This window comes from Amblyraja radiata, chromosome 4 (genome assembly GCF_010909765.2).
Source record: "Amblyraja radiata isolate CabotCenter1 chromosome 4, sAmbRad1.1.pri, whole genome shotgun sequence".
Lineage (NCBI taxonomy): Eukaryota > Metazoa > Chordata > Chondrichthyes > Rajiformes > Rajidae > Amblyraja > Amblyraja radiata.
In genome coordinates this window covers 2,613,265-2,635,389 of record NC_045959.1, presented here as the reverse complement: position 1 = coordinate 2,635,389, position 22,125 = coordinate 2,613,265, and the positions used below count along the sequence as shown (strand labels likewise).

At 38.7% G+C, this 22,125-nt stretch overlaps 1 protein-coding gene across 2 annotated transcripts in view; it reads left to right on the top strand.

Annotated features, from left to right (window-relative positions):
• Positions 1 to 22,125, top strand: part of dcaf13 (DDB1 and CUL4 associated factor 13) — a 66,300-nt gene that overhangs the window by 25,709 nt on the left and 18,466 nt on the right. For both annotated transcript variants that reach the window (XR_004411624.1, XM_033018907.1), the window contains exons 4-9: positions 3,085 to 3,174; positions 4,185 to 4,340; positions 9,148 to 9,225; positions 9,315 to 9,397; positions 17,191 to 17,355; positions 19,475 to 19,610. Coding sequence is in view for 1 of the 2 variants with exons in the window: in XM_033018907.1 (XP_032874798.1) it covers positions 3,085 to 3,174; positions 4,185 to 4,340; positions 9,148 to 9,225; positions 9,315 to 9,397; positions 17,191 to 17,355; positions 19,475 to 19,610 (708 nt within the window). In the remaining variant the exon portion in view is untranslated. The remainder of the gene's footprint in view (positions 1 to 3,084; positions 3,175 to 4,184; positions 4,341 to 9,147; positions 9,226 to 9,314; positions 9,398 to 17,190; positions 17,356 to 19,474; positions 19,611 to 22,125) is intronic.

Here is a 22,125-nt window from a genome sequence, read left to right as displayed (position 1 = left end):
GGGCAGAGAACGGGGAGGCAGGACTTCAGCAGGGGAGTGGGGAGAGGGTCGAGGGAGCAGGTAGTGGGTTTGGAAGAGCTGATGAGTTTGGAGATTTCAGTAGGGGTGACCAGGTCAAACTGGGAGAGGAAGCAGTGTGGAGGAGGGGTAAGGAGGTCAGTGGAGATGTTGAAAGGAGGGGCCTTGGTAGGTGGTGTATTTGTTCAACTATTTACAACAAAGTAATTTCAAGTAATGATTATGACTTTTTGCATTATCAAAAAGTAGAGTTAATTTTCCTGGTTTCTCAATACATTTCAAGCAAATATTAGGTAGACACAATGCTGGAGGAACAGAAGCAAATATTAATTGTCTTTCTGATTAGTTTATTTGAAATGTTTCAACCCATCCAAGACGGGAGCCTGAAGCCGACAACGACCCCCTCCCCCCCGGGCTCTGGATTGAAGCCACTGAACACGCAGTTCTATGGTCGATGCGCCCCCCGCTCCCTTCCTCCTGTCCCCCCTCCTCTTCCTCTTCCTCCCTTCCCCCCCTCTCCTTCCCCCCTCTTTCTCCCATCCTTCCCCACCTATTTCTCCCCCTCCCTGTCTCTGCCTTCTCTCCCTGTCTTTGCCCTCTCTCCCTGTCTTTGCCCTCTCTCTCTCCCTGTCTGTGCCCCTCTCTCCCTCTCCCTGTCTCTGCCCACTCTCTCCCTGTCTCTGCCCTCTCTCTCTCTCCCTGTCTCTGCCCTCTCTCTCCCCCTGTCTCTGCCCTCTCTCTCCCTGCCCTCTCTCCCTGTCTCTGCCCTCTCTCTCTCCCTGTCTCTGCCTCTCTCTCTCCGTCTCTGCCCTCTCTCCCTGTCTCTGTCCCTCCCTGTCTCTACCCTCTCTCCCCCTCTGTCTCTGCCCTTTCCCTCTCTCCCCCTGTCTCTGCCCTCTCTCCCTGTCTCTGTCCATCTCCCTGTCTCTACCCTCTCTCCCCCTCTGCCCTCTCTCTGCCCTTTCCCTCTCTCTCCCTGTCTCTGCCCTCTCTCCCTGTCTCTGTCCATCTCCCTGTCTCTACCCTCTCTCCCCCTCTGCCCTCTGTCTCTGCCCTTTCCCTCTCTCTCCTTGTCTCTGCCCTCTCTCTCCCTGTCTATGCCCTCTCTTTCTCTCCCTGTCTCTGCCCTCCCTCTCTACCCCCCCCCCCCTCTCTCTCTCTCCAACAGCGCCTGCGCAGTTGGGGGCTATGCGTGAGTGGATAGGGTGAGGGATGGGGTAAAAGGAGCGAGTGAATAATATTAATATAAATCAAGAGGGGGGTTAGTGTGCGGGGGGGGGGGGGGGGAAGGACGGAAGAAGAAGGAAGAACTGCAGATGCTGGTATAAATCAAACATAGACACAAAAAACTGGTGTAACTCAGCAGGTCAGACAACATCTCTAGAGAAAAGGAATAGGTGACGTTTCGGGTTGAGATCCATAAACAAAAGAGGCCATTTAGGGAGTAATATAATTTTACATTTTTTCCATAATGGAAATTTAGTGGACTATTGGAAACAGTTCCCCTAAAAATGCCGAGGATGCTGACCAATTGAAAATTTCATGTTTAAGTTGTGTGGATTTTTATTAGGTGAGGGTTTTGTGGAAAACAGAGCAAGAGTAGTAACATAAGTTAAGGTAAGCTTAGCTATGATGTAAGAGAAAACAGAATATTATCGAGGGACTAAATTATCTATGATCTTCAGCTTTCTAGGTTTTATTGATTGATGTTCAAAATCTTAGTGTAAAAAAAAACTAGCTGTGCATGCTTTCATCGGAGTCATTTTAATGGGTTTTTTTAAATAAAAGGAATAGTAATTACAATACTGACTAATTACACATGTATCATGTCTGCAGGCTAATATGACATCCCAAGTCACGGGACCATTCTTAGGCTAAGTATGATCAATAATATGAATAAGGCATCAGAATCAGAGGTCAATTTTAAGGAGTTTCTTAAAGGAGAGAGAAGGGAGAGTAAGTGGGAGTTTTGATGTTGAAGAAAGGAAATCGTGACTATGCAGGAGCATAGGATTGAGTGGGAGCAGTAGGAATTGTATTCTGGACTACAGAGATTAAAAACAATACAGGTTAGAAATGTAAAATGAATCCAGAAAATACTTCTCTTCCTACAGACGCAGCCTGATCTGCCAAGTATATACAGCATTTTCTGTTTTTGAATGAGCATAAATTTACGAGTGTGATAGGTGTCTAGTTCTGAGAGGATGGCTTTGAGATGTCTGTATACTTTGGCATTCACATGAATGTGCATGCATATAATATCTAGCCTATTAAGGAAGAAACAATGGACTATGAAGAGACCATGAGGGATGGTTCTAACATAAGGCTTACTTTCATTTGCTTTATTGTAGAATCTGATGTCATGTATTTAGGTGATGTTTCTTTGGGACATCAAGCAAATGTGAATTAGGATGGTTTATGGATAATTACTTGCAAGAAAATAATAATGAAGAATATCAGAAAATCTACTGCAGTGTAGATTGTAATTACCACTTGATGTGCAGTTTGTGATTATTTTTCTCAGTAGTTATAAAATGTCCACATCCTTGAACAGTAGACTGAATTACTGTATTTCAGAACATAAGTATTTCTCATGCTTCATCATTGTTCCCCGAGTGCTAATAATCATAATATAGTCATCAAGTTTAATGATAATAGTGGGGAAAGAAAAGACTAATTGAAGACCAAAAATAATTTGAAAGAATCATCATTAAACTATGAGAGTCAAGTTTAACTGTTGTGGTTTTTACATTGAGAGATATGTTTAATGATTTCAGTTTTTGTTGTGCAAAATTGGATTTCTTTCCAAAGGTTTCAATCATAATTTTGCAAGACATTTGTCAAACTATTGTAATTAATGTTTTGGCAAGCTATTGCAATTAGTCAGATTATTTTAAATATATAATGCATTTCAGAGTTTCTTTATCGGTACCAATTTCTTCATGTCGCATGGGCTATAATAGATCCTAATTATTACTGTGAGCATTTAAACTTTTACCCTACAGGTAAAAGTAGAATTAGTTTTGCTTATTTGCAGTTTTTTTAATAGATTGAGTTTTATTGAAGGTCGGTGATGATAAGACCATCAAACAGTGGAAAATGGAGAGTCCCGCATTTAATGAGGAAGAAGAGCCAATGCACATGATTCTAGGCAAGGTATGACATTTATTTAGCAAATTATTGATAAATAAAATATGTGCGGCAGAAATCCTTATGTAAACAAAGGCACAGGGTTATGCTGGTGAGACTTAAATACCTTGCAAATGTCTGTTAGTGCATGGTGAGGTCATAAATGCTACTGGAAATCAGAAAACTACTCTGGCGCCAAATACAGTATTGCAGGAACCCTTGCTCTGCTGTCAAAATATAATAGGTGTTAATCACCTTCCAGAATGTGGAACAGGATAATTTCATGGTCAGCTAATTACACTTTTATAGATGCATCACGTATGTTCTGCTGCCAGTAACTCTAGCTTCACTTGTTCTGAACAGGAAAGGACCAGAGACAGGTTATTAGTTCATGAAAGCAGATTTTTATTTTGAATCGAAACTTAAATGGAAGGAGAAATAAAATTGGGAAATATGGAAAATCGTATCATAGAGAGAGAGAGAGAGAGAGAGAGAGAGAGAGTGAAAGCTGTAAGTGTCAGTTCTGATGAAAGACTGTTATAACTGAGAGGGAAGTAAAGCAGAGTTACAAAGAAGAATTTTGATGGGGCGGAAAGCAGGATGGATTAAATGACGAAATGGATAAAAGGGAAGCAACAGTGAACTGGGATTTCTTGAGATATTTGAAATCATCCCATTGATATTGTGACAGGTGATACAAATATAATAGCTTTCCTGACAGTTTGCAAAGGTGTTTGGGCTACAAATAAATTTTAAATATAACTACAATTTACTTCCATAAAAAAACGATCGTCAATCCCTTTAGTCAATTTTATCCGCATCATCTGCCTTCGCTATATTTTTCCTATTAGCTTTATAAATCAACTAGAATTTATAAAGTTCTATACATGAATCCACACTTTTTTATTTTACATTTTATTGAATTACCATTTTTACTTCTGAAAAGTGTGTTATATTTTATCTCCGTATTGCTGCATAAATCTAATATTGCATGCTTGGTACTCATAACAAATGTAATAATCCATGCTTGTACTTAGACTGTTTATACAGGAATTGATCACCATTGGAAAGATGGTGTATTTGCAACATGTGGACAGCAGGTGGATATCTGGGATGAACAGAGGACTAGCCCAATTCGCTCTTTTACGTGGAGTGTGGACAGTATCAGCAGTGTTAAATTTAACCCAATAGAGGTGAATTATTTGCAAATATTCCCTGATGTTTCTGAAATTAAGTGTATTAGCTGACTACTAAAATTATTTTGGTTTTGATTACATTCAATTTTTAATGTCATTGGATAGGAGATTCAGTTGCCTTTATTGATTTAAAAAGTCTTCTAAACTTCTTAAAACTTTCTAAGATTATCTAGTCTGCTTAAATCGTTAAATCATTTTTCTGCAGTGCATTTTATCAGCCTGGGCAAAACCATTTAATTCACTTTCAATTATACAGCTGTGGAAGAAAATTAGAGAAAACATCAAGTCTTTAATGATTCATTGATGTATAAACTGGAAGTTGCAGTAATAGAGCTTTCATGTTCACTTTGGATGAATGGACAGAGTACAGAAACAGGACAATGGATTCTCATATGGGATCTAAAGCCTAGTGAAATGATCCCAAGGTGCTTCTTAAAGGGACAAAAATAATAATTGCAACATTTAATAACAAACTTGAGCAGGAATCTTACTTCAAGTAAAGTTTACGGTTGAATAAGCACCCTGAAAGAGGCAACAATGCATAATGACAATTCCAAAGCTTCATGCCTAACCAACTGAAGATCCAAGCACCAATGTTGGTGAAATACCACATAAGAGTTGGCTCATGTAAGTAGGTATGTTGCAAAGCGTACCTGAAGCGTCGTTGAAAATCTGCCGCTGCGGGTGTGCGCGATTTTGGCGCCGTTTAGAGGGGGCAGGTTTAAAACGCGATTTTCTCTAGGCTGTTCAAATCGAAGATGTTCAGCCTAGTTAATTATTAACGAAAAATCGCTGGAAGACCCCGTCGCAAAAGCTATTATTAGTTTTAAAGGCCTCGTATAATAGTTATAGTAGTTTAAAAATCAATCTCAAAACCCGCGACCACCCGCAACCGCAGGGTATCATAGAGCAAATAACTGAAGGTAGGTTGTATATTTTTACATTAAAAAGGGCTTCTTAAGATCCCTTTATACAAAGTTTAATATTGCGAGTAGCTCATTTTGGGCCCATTATATCCCGCAGTATTTTTCTGGGCATTTGAGGGCACAAATCTACCGCAATGTGAACGTTCTAAACCAGCGCGTTCACAGGGACCCACTGGAAAGCTGATTTAAATGGGCATTTATTTACAGCAATTGAACACTAAATTCCTTCCATTTGGTCTATAAATTAATGTAAATGAGATTTAAAAATCATGTTTTATTGTGAATTATTTGTGAATATTATTTGGACATTTAGGCTATTCAAGAATGTTGATCATTTATTAAGAAATGGATAGATGTTTAGATCTAGTAATTGAAGTCTGAAATTAGCTACAATTAGGTAACTAACTAATTATATGCTTTAATTTCAGGTCATCCAAGTAAGATTATTTTATATTTGTTTCAGAATGCTTCAATCTATGATAACTGAAAATTTCATTCAGTTCTCTTAATTTTTAAGAAAGTTATGGGCTTTTGACTGTTCACGATCACAGCTTTTTTGTTATGTCCATAGAAAATCAATAGGGAACAAGATGCTAATTTCTGAGTATGAAAATGGCCATAACTTTTTAAATACTTGAGATATGAAAGTGAATTAGGTGTCAAATTAAACTTATTTTTATGCTTTATCTGATGGGATAAATTACAGACTTGATTTTTTAAATCTCAAAATTTTGTAACATTGCTAATGTAAGATGTCAGTGGATTGTAATAATAGAGCAGGCAACAATGATAGAAAAGAGATTCTTGATTTCCAAACATTGGAAAAATGACTGTACATTCCCTCTGTCTTTTACCCTTGTGGTTTATTCACATCAATTAGATCATCCATCAATCTCTTACATACCAAGGTGTGAAGTTCTAGCTTGCCAACCTCTTCCTATAATTCATTTTAAAGAAACTCATTCCCAGGTACTGCATTTATATGGGTGTGAATTTCTCTAAAATAATACTACCGTGGGAGACATGCAAATAGAAAAACTGGAGAAGCAAATCTCAAAAATTGATTACAATAAATTTTAATTTTCACAAACTGGGAGAAATAAAATGGTTTAAACCATGGGATTTCTGGAATATATATAGAACAGTTTGCAACCCACTGCTGATGAAGGACTAACCATGCCAGTGATTAGTACAGGACAAACCATAGTTAATAATCTGACCAAGAGGGGGAATTTAGAAATAGTAATTGTAATATGACTGAGAGGGATATCACCTGTATCCACCTATCACTTCCCAGGCTTTTTCCTGCTCCTCCTCCCTTCCAGCCTTCTCTCTCCCCCCCTCCCCCCCCCCCCCCACCAAAGAAGGGTCCAGATCCAAAATGTCACCTATCCATGTCCTCCAGAGATGCTGTCTGAGCCGCAGAGTTACTCCAGCACTTTTGAGTCTTTTTCTGTAAAGCAGCATCTGCATTTCCTTGTTTTTCCAGGGGATAGAGGTATGCAGACCATGGACAGGCAGACGAGACAAGTTTAGATTGGCATCATGTTTGGCACAGGCATGGTGGACAAAGGGTCTATTGCTGCACTGTACTTCTCTATGCTCATGACAAGGAAGTGCTTAGTCGTGTAAGCAATACTAAGCGATTGGGACTGGTCTTAATCATGCTTTACCTGTGGGGAGGTAAACCTGTATCTTGGTTATAGAATGCTGAAAAGAAGCAGCATTAGACAATTGGGTTTCTAGACATGAATTTTAAACCTTGAGAAAATAGTGATATTTAGTTATTAAATGTGTTTTATGGTATTTAGCTGTAATGTGCTTTAAAAGAACAATGTAATACTATGTATGTGCCTAGCCAGGTAGAACTTGAACTTATAGAAACTTACAAAATTCTTAAGGGGTTGGACAGGCTAGATGCCGGAAGATTGTTCCCGATGTTGGGGAAGTCCAGAACAAGGGGGCACAGTTTAAGGATAAGGGAGAAATCTTTTAGGCCCGAGATGAGGAAAACATTTTTCACACAGAGTGGTGAATCTCTGGAATTCTCTGCTACAGAAGGTAGTTGAGGCCAGTTCATTGGCTATATTTAAGAGGGAGTTAGATGTGGCCCTTGTGGCTAAAGGTATCAGGGGGTATGGAGAGAAGGCAGGTACAGGATACTGAGTTGGATGATCAGCCATGATCATAATGAATGGCGGTGCAGGCTCGAAGGGCCGAATGGCCTACTCCTGCACCTATTTTCTATGTTTCTATGTTAGCAATGCAACAGCACTCATCTTCATTCTTTACATTAATAGGTTGCTAGGATATGAATCTGCATTTAGGATATTTATACTGGCTTTTTTCCCTTTCCAGTCCTGATACAGGGTTTCGACTTGAAACATCGATCATTCCTCTCCACACACAGTTGCTACTCTACCCACTGAGTTTCTCATACAGATTGTTTGATTCTTAAAGCAGTTTGGCTTAATAAAGAAAGAATAATTGGCTTTTCAATATCTTTTGTTTTCTCTCTCAGTTAATAACATCAAGGCCGATCTATTACCTCAGCACCACTTGCATGTACCTTTCATTTCATGTTGTCCAAACGTCAATCTGTGTATTGGATATACTTAATAACAGCCTCAACAGCTTTCTTGGACAGAGAATTCCTAAGAATAACTAACCCAGGGGTGACGAAATGTATTTCACCATGTTTAGAGACTCTCCCTTGTTCTAAACACCTACCCAAGTGGGACATTTCTGTGCATCTCAGCCTGATTCTGTTTAATCTATTCTCACTGTGTATCACTCTCTATCCATTCCAGTGTTCAACCTGTTAAACTTTTGTGCTCCATCACAAATATATTTTTTCTCAGAAGACATGACAATACTCAATATCCCAGATTAGATTTTACGGAGGCCCCATGGAATTTCAGTAAAACATCTTTTATTTTTGTACTCCTTTCTTTTACAATGTATTGGTGTATTATTGTCACAAGTACCGAAACACAATGGCAAATCAAACCTGAACAGTTTGTCTCAGATGCTCACACTATCTACGTGTTACTTTCGGTAATTTGTGTACAAAGGCACTCGAGTATCTTTAAACACACACTTTCAATGTATTCATCAAGGCTTTATTTTTCCATGAAAGTGATGAGATTTGTTTGCATTGTCCCATTAGCCAAATCCTCGTCTATCCTCCTTGATGCCTTTAATTACTAGTAAGGATGAGAGGGAATCTTATTGAAACATATAAAATTATTAAGGGTTTGGACACACTAGAGGCAGGAAACATGTTCCCTGGGGGAGTCCAGAACTGGGGGCCACAGTTTCAGAATAAGGGGTAAGCCATTTAAAACGGAGATGAGGAAACACTTTTTCTCATAGTTGTGAGTCAGTGGAATTCTCTGCGTCAGAGGGCGGTGGAGGCGGGTTCTCTGGATACTTTCAAGAGAGAGCTAGAAAGGGCTCTTAAAGATAGCGGAGTCAGGGGATATGGGGAGGAGGCAGGAACGGGGTACTGATTGGGGATGATCAGCCATGATCACATTGAATGGCGGTGCTGGCTCGAAGGGCCAAATGGCCTACTCCTGCACCTATTGTCTGTAGCCAGTGTTTATCATCACCCAAACTTGGGTATACACTGTTTTCTCATTCAAATCCTTAAAGATTGCAAACAGCTGGGATTCTCAAGCCTATTTCTGCGGTATCCCGCCAGTCACAGCCTTCCAACCTGAAAATGACTCATTTATTACAACATTTTTGTCTATTAACCATTCCTCATACCATGCCGTTAGGTTTTCTCATGTTTTCTTTTGTTTACTAGCCTCATTGTTGATTATAGTTTAATAATGACATCTGATGGTGTTAAATTCAACGTTCCATTTCAGACACACCTTCTTGCCAGCTGTGCTTCTGACAGAAATATCGTTCTGTATGATATGAGACAGGCAGCTCCTTTGAAAAAGGTATGGTCTTTAATCGTATATTTGTGTGAAATTGAATTGAATTAAAATGTGACACATCTTTATTTTTAACTCAAATGTTATTTTGGCAGGTTATCATGGACCTGCGGACTAATGCCGTTTGTTGGAACCCTTTGGAAGCTTTTATTTTTACTGGAGCGAATGAGGATTACAAGTAATTTGTTTTGTGCTTGCGTGGATATACAGTGCATGGTTTTAACCCTGTTTGTACACATGGTGACTGTTTCCCAATTTGGTTCCAAGAGCCAAGCAGGAGAATTTAACTTGATTATCTTTAAACCAAAGATGAGTTGCCAAATGTAAGCAATAGATTTGCTGACTGGCTCGGTTTTAAAATGTCAAAATTAAGACTCAAATGGAAGATCATTGTGGAGTTCATTTATGATTTTTGGAGCTGGACTTTATACATACACACCAGACAAATTATCACTTTTAAATACGGACTATCCCAATTGTTCCTGTATATTGATTATGCAGCTATCTCAATTATAGACTATCCAATGACTAATGAATGATCAGATAGATTTCTCTTTGCTGAATTTGTCACTGTTGATATATTTCCATTCTGAAAAGACCTATCAAAGTCCTATAAAAAGACGTATAAAAAAGACACAGTGCTGCGGTAACTCAGTGGGTCAGGCAGCATCTCTGGAAGACATGGATTGGTGATGTTTTTGGTCAGGGTCTTTCTTCAGCCTAATTGTAATTGGTGTCGGGACAAAGCCTGGCAAGTGATGGGTGGAACCAGGTAAGTTTTTATTGCTCTGACAAATGCCAGAGACAAAAATAAGACAAAACAGTAAGATAAAGGGAGAAGATGAGTAAATTGAGAAGCTAGAGGAACGAGGTATAGGTTGTATAGGATAGTGGGAGAAAGCAGCACATCCAGGTGAGGTGAGGGGGGGGGGGGGGGTGTGGTACCTAAAAATTGCACAATTCAGTGTTCTTACAGTTGGGGTGTAAACTAGACAAGCAGAATATGAGGAGCTTCACTCTGGCAATGGAGAAGGCCAAGGACAGAAAGGTCGGTATGAAAGGGGAGTTTAAATTGTTAGCAATTGGGAGATCCAGCAGATTGAACGCAAGTGTTCTGTGAAATGGCTGCTTAGTCTCTCCGATGTAAAGGTGGCCACGTCGGGAGCACCAAATACAATTGATGAGGTTAGAGGAGACGCATATGAGCCTCTGTCTCACTTGGCCGGGGTCCTGGGGTTCTTGGATGGATGTCTCTTGCAATAATTATTTTATTTTTCAATAACCTGAATAGCTGTTTCTGCTATCCAGATTAATGCTGATTCAAATGTTAAATATTTTACTGGAAGTAGAGTGACACTGATGAATAAACAACTAGCTCCATCTAATAGATGGAAATTCTACAATTCAATTAAATTGTCAAAAATAGTGCAAATTCACTTTGTTGAATATTTCAAACTCGTGGCTGTTCCGATTCTACTACCTATATTCTTTTTTGGAATGTGTATACATGACCAAAATTCATTAGGGTGAGACAATGGGAATCATGTTGCAGTTGTATAAGACGTTGGTGAGACCGCATTTAGAGTATTGTGTTCAGTCCTGGATTGTTTCCTGTTATAGGAAAGATATTGTCAAGCTTGAAAGGGTTCAGAGAAGATTTACAAGGGTTTTGCCAGGACTACAGAGTCTGAGCTATCGGGAGAGGTTAAATAAGCTGGGTCTTTTCCTTGAAGTGCAGGAGGATGAGGGAATTTCTTATAGAGGTATATAAAATCATGAGAGGAATAAATCAGGTGGATGTACAGAATCTTTTTCCCCAGAGTGGGGGAAATCGAGGACCAGAGGACATAGGTTCATGGTGAAGGGGAAAAGATTTAATAGGAATCTGAGAGTGATGGGTGTATGGAACAAGCTGCCGGAAAAGGTAGTTGAGGCTGGGATAATCCTAACGCTTAAGAAACTGACAGGTACATGGATAGGACAATTTTGAAGGGATATGGGACTAGTGTGGGACTAGTGCTGGGACTTGGCTGGTGTGGGCAAGTTGGGCCGAAGACCCTGTTTCCGCCTCTCTATGACTCTAAGGAGCTTAAAATCCTTAAACACCTTTTAACTATGTGCATTCCAGACATAAGATTTGATACTTTGTTGTTACAATTTGGTTAATTCTTGTTAAGAAACTTGAACATGGAATCATCAGGGTGCATCGTGAGACTACTTTGAAATATGCTGGCACCATCATGAAATAGTCATTTTCTAAAAGTGGCAATTATCGTTTTAAACGCAAGAAAATAATTTCCATTGATGCCTGGAGTCAGCAGTGTCTTTTGGTAACTGAAAACCATTGAGACTCCAAAGATCTCAATTACTCTAGATCACTTTGTTCACTAACTATATTGAAACTCAGATTTTCTTTTGATTAGTGTGAATTGGCACGCACGGAATGGAAAGTATATCAGATTAGTTTAAGAGCATTGTAATTCATTGATTCATTACTTACTGTGAAATATCATGATAGTCAACATCTGTATTAGTGCAGCACTTCCTATTCACCAAGATCTGAATCAGCAAAGGATCTTAAATTGATAATTTAAAATGTGGGAAAGTGCTATGTTATTGCATATTTGTTTAATTACAGGCTATGGAACACATTTTCTTTAGGTTAAGGACTATTTTTCTTAAGCTGTCTACTTTAATGCCTGAGTGATTTAAGGATTTTCAGTGATTTTTCATCATGAAATATACGGGAAATCTTTCTCCTGGGAACAGATATGTAATTCAATCATCATGGTAACAATCTAGTGGCATGCATACTGTCTACTCTTCATGGTCTGTCCTACGGGTGTTTTGAACTAACCAGTTTGGATTCTCAATTTTGTCTGGTTTGAGTTCCTAAAACTCCAGCTATAAAAAGCTATCAATAATAACTTCCAAAGGAGAATGAAATAAATTAATTTCTTAAAGCTCAATACATTCAAGAATAGAAGAAATAATCTTTTGTCTTTGGGATCCTTTATATCTTGTATCTGGGATATAAGATACATACAACAAAGCTGTTGTTGCACTTTGCCTTGTGGATTGTGCTTATCGTACAGAGTTGCAGCCAATTCTCATTGTGCTGTTTCTGCTAAAACTACACTAAATTTAATTTTATGGATGTTCACAGTTGTGATCCTGAAAAGACTCATTGATTTCTTTTAAAGTAGTTAATGGAAATTTATTGTTGATTATAAGTGAACTAATTTATTGCCTGTCAGGCTCAGTCTTAAGAAGTTTTAATTTCTTTGCAAGTATTTTGCTGTATAATGAAATCACAGGGATTTATGCATTGATTGTCCTTACTAACAAATTTGAGGATCATTCTTCTGACTATTGGGTAAGTGTTTCAGGCTTTTTCACTAGTTTTCAATTACACCATGAGGAAAAAGTAGCTTCAACTAAGATATTTTAAGAACTCATTTTATCCACTTCCTTCTGTCTCCACCCTGTTTTGAAATGTTATCTGCTTTTCTTCTCACTTTTCCCTACAAGTTGCAGCCTACCTGTAAGGTTATGCAAGCAATCCTATGTGAAGGTTTATAATAGAGATTATATTAATTTTACTAATGTATTTGAATTTTCAACCTGGAAATCCAGTTCATTAATGTGCAATTGCACGTTACCATTAATGAGCAAAGAGTAGGAGTAAACGGGTCCTTTACACAATGGCAGGCAGTGACTAGTGGGGTACCGCAAGACTCAGTGCTGGGACCCCAGCTATTAACAATATATATTAATGATTTGGACGAGGGAATTGAATGCAACATCTCCAAGTTTACGGATGACACGAAGCTGGGGGGCAGTGTTAGCTGTGAGGAGGATGCTAGGAGGCTGCAAGGTGACTTGGATAGGCTGGGTGAGTGGGCAAATGCATGGCAGATGCAGTATAATGTGGATAAATGTGAGGTTATCCACTTTGGTGACAATAACAGGAAAGTAGACTATTATCTAAATTGTGGCCGATTAGGAAAAGGGGAGATGCAACGAGACCTGGGTGTCATGGTACACCAGTCATTGAAAGTAGGCACACAAAAAAGCTAGAGAAACTCAGCGGGTGCAGCAGCATCTATGGAGCGAAGGAAATAGGCAACGTTTCGGGCCGAAACCCTTCTTCAGACGTAGGCATGCAGGTGCAGCAGGCAGTGAAGAAAGCGAATGGTATGTTAGCATTCATAGCAAAAGGATTTGAGTATAGGAGCAGGGAGGTTCTACTGCAGTTGTACAGGATCTTGGTGAGACCACACCTGGAGTATTGAGTACAGTTTTGGTCTCCTAATCTGAGGAAAGACATTCTTGCTATAGAGGGAGTACAGAGAAGGTTCACCAGACTGATTCCTGGGATGTCAGTACTTTCATATGAAGAAAGACTGGATAGAGTCGGCTTGTACTCGCTAGAATTTAGAAGATTGAGGGGGGATCTTATAGAAACTTACAACATTCTTGAGGGGTTGGACAGGCTAGATGCAGGAAGATTGTTCCCGATGTTGGGGAAGTCCAGAACAAGGGGTCACAGTTTAAGGATAAGGGGGAAATTTTTTAGGACTGAGATGAGAAAAACATTTTTCACACAGAGAGTGGTGAATCTGTGGAATTCTCTGCCACAGAAGGTAGTTGAGGCCAGTTCATTGGCTATATTTAAGAGGGAGTTAGATGTGGCCCTTGTGGCTAAAGGTATCAGGGGGTATGGAGAGAAGACAGGTACAGGATACTGAGTTGGATGATCAGCCATGAAGGGCCGAATGGCCTACTCCTGCACCTATTTTCTATGTTTCTAAAACCTCTTAATTGATTGCAAAAAATGTTGCACAATTGAGTTTATAGTAAAATACAATATGAAATCTACAATACTGATAATCTAACACCATTATGTGTTTGGTGTCAGGATGGCAAATTTTCCAGATAATACTCCCATCCAAATTTAATTCACTTTCTTTAGATGTTGCAGTCATATAACACATTTTAATTGAACTAGGTGAGCATAGGAAACCAGCCCATTTTAAAGGAGCTGAAGAAACAAGGCCCCAGTCTTAGGGTGTGAGAATGTGATCCCAGTGCACTTAAAATGAGTACTGGAAAAGAGCCTTGGTATACTTAGTATATTTAGTAATATACTTGGTATATTACTAAAGGTCTGATCTTGACCTGTTGTTCTGTATATTGATTTTAGAAAAAACGCTGCCACTTACGGCTGTGATTTTTGGCCATCTTACTCAGTCCCCCTCCGCTGCGCAGGACAAGAGGATTTTTCCCATCGATTAAAAATAAAAGAGTTATTAGTGTTTAAAAAACGTTGAGATTCTCTCTCCTGAAGGCCACGCCCCTTCTGGAGGGACAATCAAACCCGGAAGTGTTGAGTGCCTCAGTCAGTCTCTGCAAGATGGGGGAGCGAGAGGGTCACGTCTCTCAGCCTGAGCTGTGAATAACACTGAACACATGTCTACTAAACTGTGAGTGGTTTTACTGACCTGCTAGTGCCCTTAGTTTGAAAATATAGTTTGGAAATGCTAAAGCTGTGCTGCCTTTGGTTTGGAAATGCTAAAGCTGTGCTGCCTTTGGTTTGAATAGAATAGTTTCTTTATTGTCATTGTAACATGAACCATGTACAACGAAATTGTAAAATGTCAGCCAGTCAGTGCACCATTCAAACATTTCTAAAAGCTAACGATACATACAAGGTAAAATATTTAAAAAAGATAAACAACTAAAATAAATATCATAAAAATAGCACGCATAAACACCCAGCCCTACATCCTTCTGTCGATTCCACAGTCTCTTAGTATGTATCGCCCCTGCGTTCCTTGGCGGCTACATTTAGTGCCTTTATAGCAGTGGGGTAAAAACTGCTAAAGCTGTGTTGCCTTTGGTTTGGAAATGCTAAAGCTGTGTTGCCTTTGCTTTGGAAATGCTAAAGCTGTGTTGCCTTTGGTTTGGAAATGCTAACGCTGTGTTGCCTTTGGTTTGAATGCTAAAGTTGCCTTGCCTAATTGAAGTGGCCTTGCCTAATTAAAGTTGCCTTGCCTAATTAAAGTTGCCTTGCCTAATTAAAGTTGCCTTGCCTAATTAAAGTTGCCTTGCCTAATTAAAGTTGCCTTGACTTCTATATAATTAAAAGTCTTATCTTGACTACTTCCTGTTTGCGCTTTATATTGATTTTAGATAAAACGCTACCACGTATGGCTGTGAATGGTGGCCATCTCACTCAGAGTCCCCCTCCGCTGAGGTGCTGAGGATTTGTTACCATCGATGAAAAATAAAAGAGTTATTAGTGTTTAAAAAATGTTGAGATTCTTCTTCCTGTCAATCATGCCATGAAGGCCTCGCCCCTCTTGTGGGAGGGGGAGGGACTATAAAACCCAGAAGTGTGGGCTTGGCTCGGTCTCTGCAAGATGGAGGAGGGAGAGGTCACGACTCGCTGTCTTTGGTGGCCTTGCACCCTGCTTGAAATGGTATGAAACTGTGCTTGAATGTGGTGGCCTTGCACGCTGGTTGAAGTGGTATGAAACTGCATTGAATTTGGTGGCGTTGCACCGAGCTTGAAATGGAATTTCAAGGAATAACCGGGAGCCAACTGCCAGCCGACTGGCCCGTCCCGCGGAGTGACAGTAGAACGGACCAATACGCGCGGCTCTGAATGACTGGAGAGGCAATCGATCTGCGCACGCGCATTTTTTAATGATTTTTAAACCTCGATAACGCTTACCAGCTTCCAACGATCAGAACGAAACTTGGTGTAATCGCAGTACAGGAGAACGGTGAGTAAGCTGGCCAAAAAATGTAGTGCTAGCGCGTACAGTTTTTGCCCAAATAGATTGACAGCCAAATCGGAAGATAACAAGATCAGAGTTGTGTATAGATCGATATCAAGATTTTGGAAAGGGTTCAGAAGAGGTTTGGGTATGTAGAAAGTTATGCCCCTGTCCCACTTAGGAAACCTGAACGGAAACCTCTGGAGACTTTGCGCCCCACCCAAGGTTTCCGTGCGGTTCCCGGAGGTTGCAGGTGGTTGCCGGAGGTTGCAGGTAGTGGAAGCAGGTAGGGAGACTGACAAAAACCTCCGGGAACTGCACGGAAACCTTGTGTGGAGCGCAAAGTCTCGAGAGGTTTCCGTTCAGGTTTCCTAAGTAGGACAGGGGCAACGGAACTGAGCTTGTTTTCAGAAGATTGTGAAGATCTATTAGAGTTATTCAAATTGAGAGTATTATGGGGAAGGTAAAGAGAAATTGTTTCCCTGATGTTGATTTGAAACGCGTCATAGATGTAAAACAATTGTCAAAAGTACTACACTGTGTGGATGATGGCTTCATTCTAGTAACCACCAAGTCAAAGGATGATGAATTGCATGAGAACCTGTTAAAGGTAATCAGATGAGCTTAAAGTTGTAGGAAAAAAGCAGACTGTGGGTTTGAAGAGCCAGCACAGGCATATTGGGCTGAACAACAGGCTTCTGTGCACCTGAGATTCTGAATCCAATATGTTGAAAGGTAATATGCAGCATTTTGGAGAAAAATTCAATAAGTGTTAGAAATGTGAAGCTGCCCATCCACTTTGTGATCTTGAAAGATAATATAGATTTGTGACCTTTTTCACAATGGACTGTTAAACAATGGCTCCTTTTTACAAAATTGCTTTGTTTAATAAGATAACATCTAAAGCCTTTGGTTATAAATCTTTATAATGGTGAAGGTAAACAAGTTGAAAATAGGTAAATGTCTTGATAAAAAAGTTGGATATGTTTAATGATAAGGTATTGGTAACTCAAATCTTATACCATAACTAGACATTATATGTAAAGACTTAGCAAATTTAACAATCAAAAAGCTTAATAAATCAAGAAAGATTTTCCCATGTTCTTGAGGTATTGAATCCTTTATTTCAGATTGATCTGTGTTTTCTTGTAGTACACTGATTCTTTATATATTATCTTTTGTGCAGCTTATATACCTTTGACATGCGCTACCTTGATACGCCTCTAATGGTGCATAGGGATCATGTGTCGGCAGTACTGGATGTAGATTACTCTCCAACAGGAACAGAGTTTGTTTCAGCGAGTTTTGATAAATCTATTCGTATTTTCCCTGCAGACAAAGGGCATAGCAGGTTTGTGGCTTAAAATATATATGTATATAATCGTGTTATTTAACTATATTATCATTTTTTGTTTGATTTTTGTTGCTTCTATTTGGTTTTATTTCTAATGCCAATACATTTTTTCACATTATCAGGTATTAGTATTTGCACTTCAAGAAGGTTTTTATTCCAGATATTTTATGCAGAACTATCAGAATTTAAAAGTTTCTGAATGCTAATTTACTGTGGAGGTATGAGATGGCCAAACATAAAAGTGGAGCCAGAGGTCAACCAAGTGTTTTAATATTGAATTGTTAAATTGATGAATATTATGAAAGGATAAAATTAAAAGGCCAAAATTAAAAACAACAAGTGAGATGTAATGACTACCATGTGGTTTGGTGGTTTGGAATCCAAAGACGGGAACTAATGATGTGGAAGCTAGTTCATAATCCACATGTCTAGTGACAAAATCCAGGCGGACTGGAATTCCAGCAATTTTGCTGGGGTATGCAGTTTTGTGATCCTCTGCCAAGTCATATTTAAGCTTGGTATTGGAGTCGCCTGTCTAATTGAATGGGATTCCTGACCATGAAATAGGAGGACAGGATGTGGGGATAGGTACGGTGCTTATCTTTATACTTCTGTTACTAAAATTGAGAAACACTCCCTTTTTGGTTAGCTAACATCAAAGCAACAATATTTATTTAAATCTGATTTCAAACATTTTATGGCAATATTTTAATTTTAAAGAAGACATTTTAATTTTAGAAAATATTTAGTTGTAGATTTACTAATTTACATTTGCAAATTTATTCAGTAGAATCATTTTTAGTGTGATGTTTGGCACTTTTCAGATCTCTTCCATTCAGCCTGCATCTCTAAAATCATGTATTGTGCCATAAATTGGTTCTTTGTAGATATGATTTTAACTATGCTAATATTAAAGAAATTAAAATAAAATTATTTGAGCATAGTATGATCAGTGAAATCATTTATTGATTTTTAACAAGGCTTTTAAAAGCTTTTGGCCATGATTTAGCAGAAACTTCCAGCTTGCTGAGCATGATGAATGTACCTTTCAGTAGTCAGCATAAACAGGAGCAGTGCAATGCTAGTTGAACAGGATTATTTTACCAAACTCACTATTTAAGTAATTTATTGATGCTGTAATTTATTTAATGCACTGTTGGGAAGGATATTTGGATCCTCCCTCCCCCACCTTGTCCATTTGATTTGAACAACTAAACAAAAACTGTGCATTATCATTGTTTAATCTTTAGCCATGATTCATTAATGCTTTTGAAGATATGGCCACTGTTTCATTTTTGTGGTTATAAAGAAAGATAGTTGATTATGTCGGCCTTGAGGCCATCTTGCTGGAAGACTTGGTATTTTCCACAATTACACCTTTCCAATACCTAGGTCAATAGAATGTAACAATAAGAGCTGTAATTGGATGTGGACAATTTGGAGTAGCTTTAATCCTTTAAAATGAAGCGTCTAATCTTTACATAAATTTAGTCATCAACATCAATAAATGTAGAAACCTATCTTTTGTAAAGTATATAATTTTGATTTAGAACAAGAGGCGTTGCTAAACTTCAGGAAGCACACACTGACAAAAAATAAAATGCCGTTACATTTATAATATGGTGGAACACATTTAAAATTTTGATCATTTCTCTGTTAGTATTTAATAATATTACATCATTTTATTTATTTAAGTCTGGTTAGAACCCAACTTATTTGAATGTGGTATGTACATGTAATGCCAATAAGAAAATTACCCATTTCCCTTGTTAATGTACACATCAGAAATTTGTGTGTGTTTTTACACCTCATTTATTCTTGAATACTAACTGCAATGTAAATATTTTGCATTACTCATAAACCAAGGTTACTTAGTCAATTGAACCTGCAGGCAAAAATGATTGGCGCTGCAATAAATTGTGTAGAAAGTAATAATTAATAAATATTTAACACGAATGAATTTAATGTAGGTGGATTGAAATTATTTTCCATTAACCACTAATTAGAGCACCGGTCCAAGTTCATAATTTGTGTATATTTAAATGTTTCTATACATGGCCCCTACAATTGCTAGTTGTAATGTATCTGAATATTATTGTATCATTTTATTTTCTAGGGAGGTGTACCATACAAAACGTATGCAACATGTGATGTGTGTAAAATGGTCTTCTGATAGTAAATACATACTTTGTGGTTCTGATGAAATGAATATCCGTTTGTGGAAGGCTAATGCTTCAGAAAAACTTGGTGTGGTAAGTGATGGTATTCTTGCTAAATTCCTCTTAACACGAATGTGTATGTATATATGTAGGTAAAGAAGCATAATGATTAAGTACTAGGCAAGTATACAGATACATTGGTTATTAAGCCAAGGATCTGAACTTGAATCCCACCATGGCAGTTTGAGAAGTTAAATTCCAGAAAATTAACACGTAAATTGTCACTAAAAGCATCACAGATGATCATTTGGCCTATCTTCATCCTTTTCCAGAAGCCTGAGGTACTCCAGGAGTCTTTCCCACGCTACTTGCTTTCCATATCTTGGGATCCAATTTTTAAACTCAAAAAGCACATTTATTATTTGCATCGATTAATTGTTGTCTGCAAACTGTCCTTATCACTTCTTCACACTGCAGAATGTTGCTGCATTGGCTTAAATAGTATAGCGCAGTAATAGGCCTGTCCCACTTAGGCGACTGTCAGTGTGGAACACACACACACACAATACTGAAACAATTTTTCAAAAGAGTGCAAAAAATATGTGATATGTAACTTCAGTTATGTAATAGGTATCACTTTAACATTTGGTGCAACACAGAGTTAAGCCAAATAAGGTACTATCATAGAATTAGAAATGTTCTTTTTTTTTTGTAATATTTATCATTTACTAGACTAAGTGGGACCCGTTGGGTCCCGACATCACACGGGAGGGCTGGACACCGTGCTGTAGAGTCTTTTGCTGAAACAAAATGCTGCTCTTAAATAACGTCCAACAAACACAGACTTACCATAGAGAAAGCAGCCGAATATTTGAACGAATCTTCAAATCCTGTTGTAGTCTGTGGCTGAAAGGCAATGCAGCTTTGGCTGCAACACAATTGCAGCTTTTGCTGAAACACAATTGCCGCTGTGGCTGCAACAAACAAACACTTACCAGTTCTGTAGAATTATTTAACACCTCGTGCACTCTGTGGGCAGCCGCCATCTTGCCTCCGACCAGAAATGACGTCATCGCCGCCGCCTCGCCTCCGACCGGAAATGACGTCATCGCCGCCGGCTTACCGATCGTCGGAAATGACGTCATCGCTGCCATCTTGCAACCGCCAAAAATCACAAAATGAGCGCCAATTTTAAATTTAAACACAGTTCTGGTCGAAATAAAAAGCTTTATTCGTACATTACTCGCCTGAAAACGTTGCAACAAATGCATTTCAATTTACATAACCATTTCAAAGACAATAGACATCATGCTTTAGTTACCTGAAAACGGGTGCAACCATTTTAAAACCCAAGAGAAACAAATTTGCAAACGCTTTATAACAATAACAAATGGTTTTTATTTTCAATACACATTTCAAACACAATGTAGATAGACAAATATACAAATGATTTTTATTTTCAATACAATTTTCAAATACAATGTAGATAGACAAATTTGCAAATGGTTTTTATTTTCAATACAAATTTCAAAGATAATATAGATAGACAAATATACAAATGCTTTTATTTTCAATTCACATTTCAAAGACAATTTGGATAGACAAATATACAAATGCATTTCATGTTCAAGACACATTTCAAACACAATATAGATAGACAAATTTGCAAATGCATTTCATGTTCAAGACACATTTCAAAAGACAATATAGATAGACAAATATACAAACTCCAACAAAATGCCAAGAAACTTCAGACCATGGTGAATGGTGAACAACATATATATCAATTGGCTGTTCAATACACATTTCAAAGACAATTTGGATAGACAAATATACAAACTCTTTCCAACAAAATGCCAAGAAACCTCAGACCATGGTGAATGGTGAACAACGTACATATCAATTGGCTGATAAAGCACATGCAGGGGACTCACCTCGGAGTAGAGCTGCAGCTCAGAGAGCCGTGACCCTTTCACTTCGTGGTCCGGAAGAAAGTGATTGAAGCGGGACGCTTCCGGGTTTTATAGTCCCTCCCTACCCTGCCGCCAACGGGGGCAGCAGAGAGAATGGGGAATATTGTAAAATCATTATTATCTCGGTCATATTTCATCCACTGGAAAAATCCTCGGCACACATGCGGCAGAGGGGGGCTCTGAGGGAGGTGGCCAAAAATGACGGCCGTAGGTGGCGGCGTTCTCTCGGAAATCGCAGCACAGATTGGCAAAAGCGGTCAAGAACAGAGTTTTAGTAATAGATAACAAAAGTAATGCTGCAGGTGACATAATTGAATTGAGCTTGGCCTGAAGAAGGTTTTCGACCCGAAATGTCACCCATTCCTTCTCTCCAGAGATGCTACCTGTCCTGCCAAGTTCCCCCAGCATTCTGTGTCTACCTAATTCAATTGAAATGTCTGTGGTAGCAATGGTAGAGAGGGAGCCACACCATCCTAAATAAACACTTGCCCAGTTCATATGCGAATCATTGTTAAACCATAAATCTGTCAGCAGACTAAAGACGAAAAATACAATAAATTACAAGCCTCCTGGATATGACTGGTGATTTACATTACTTTTATTGCTCACTTTACACAAATAGTTTCTTGCTCTAC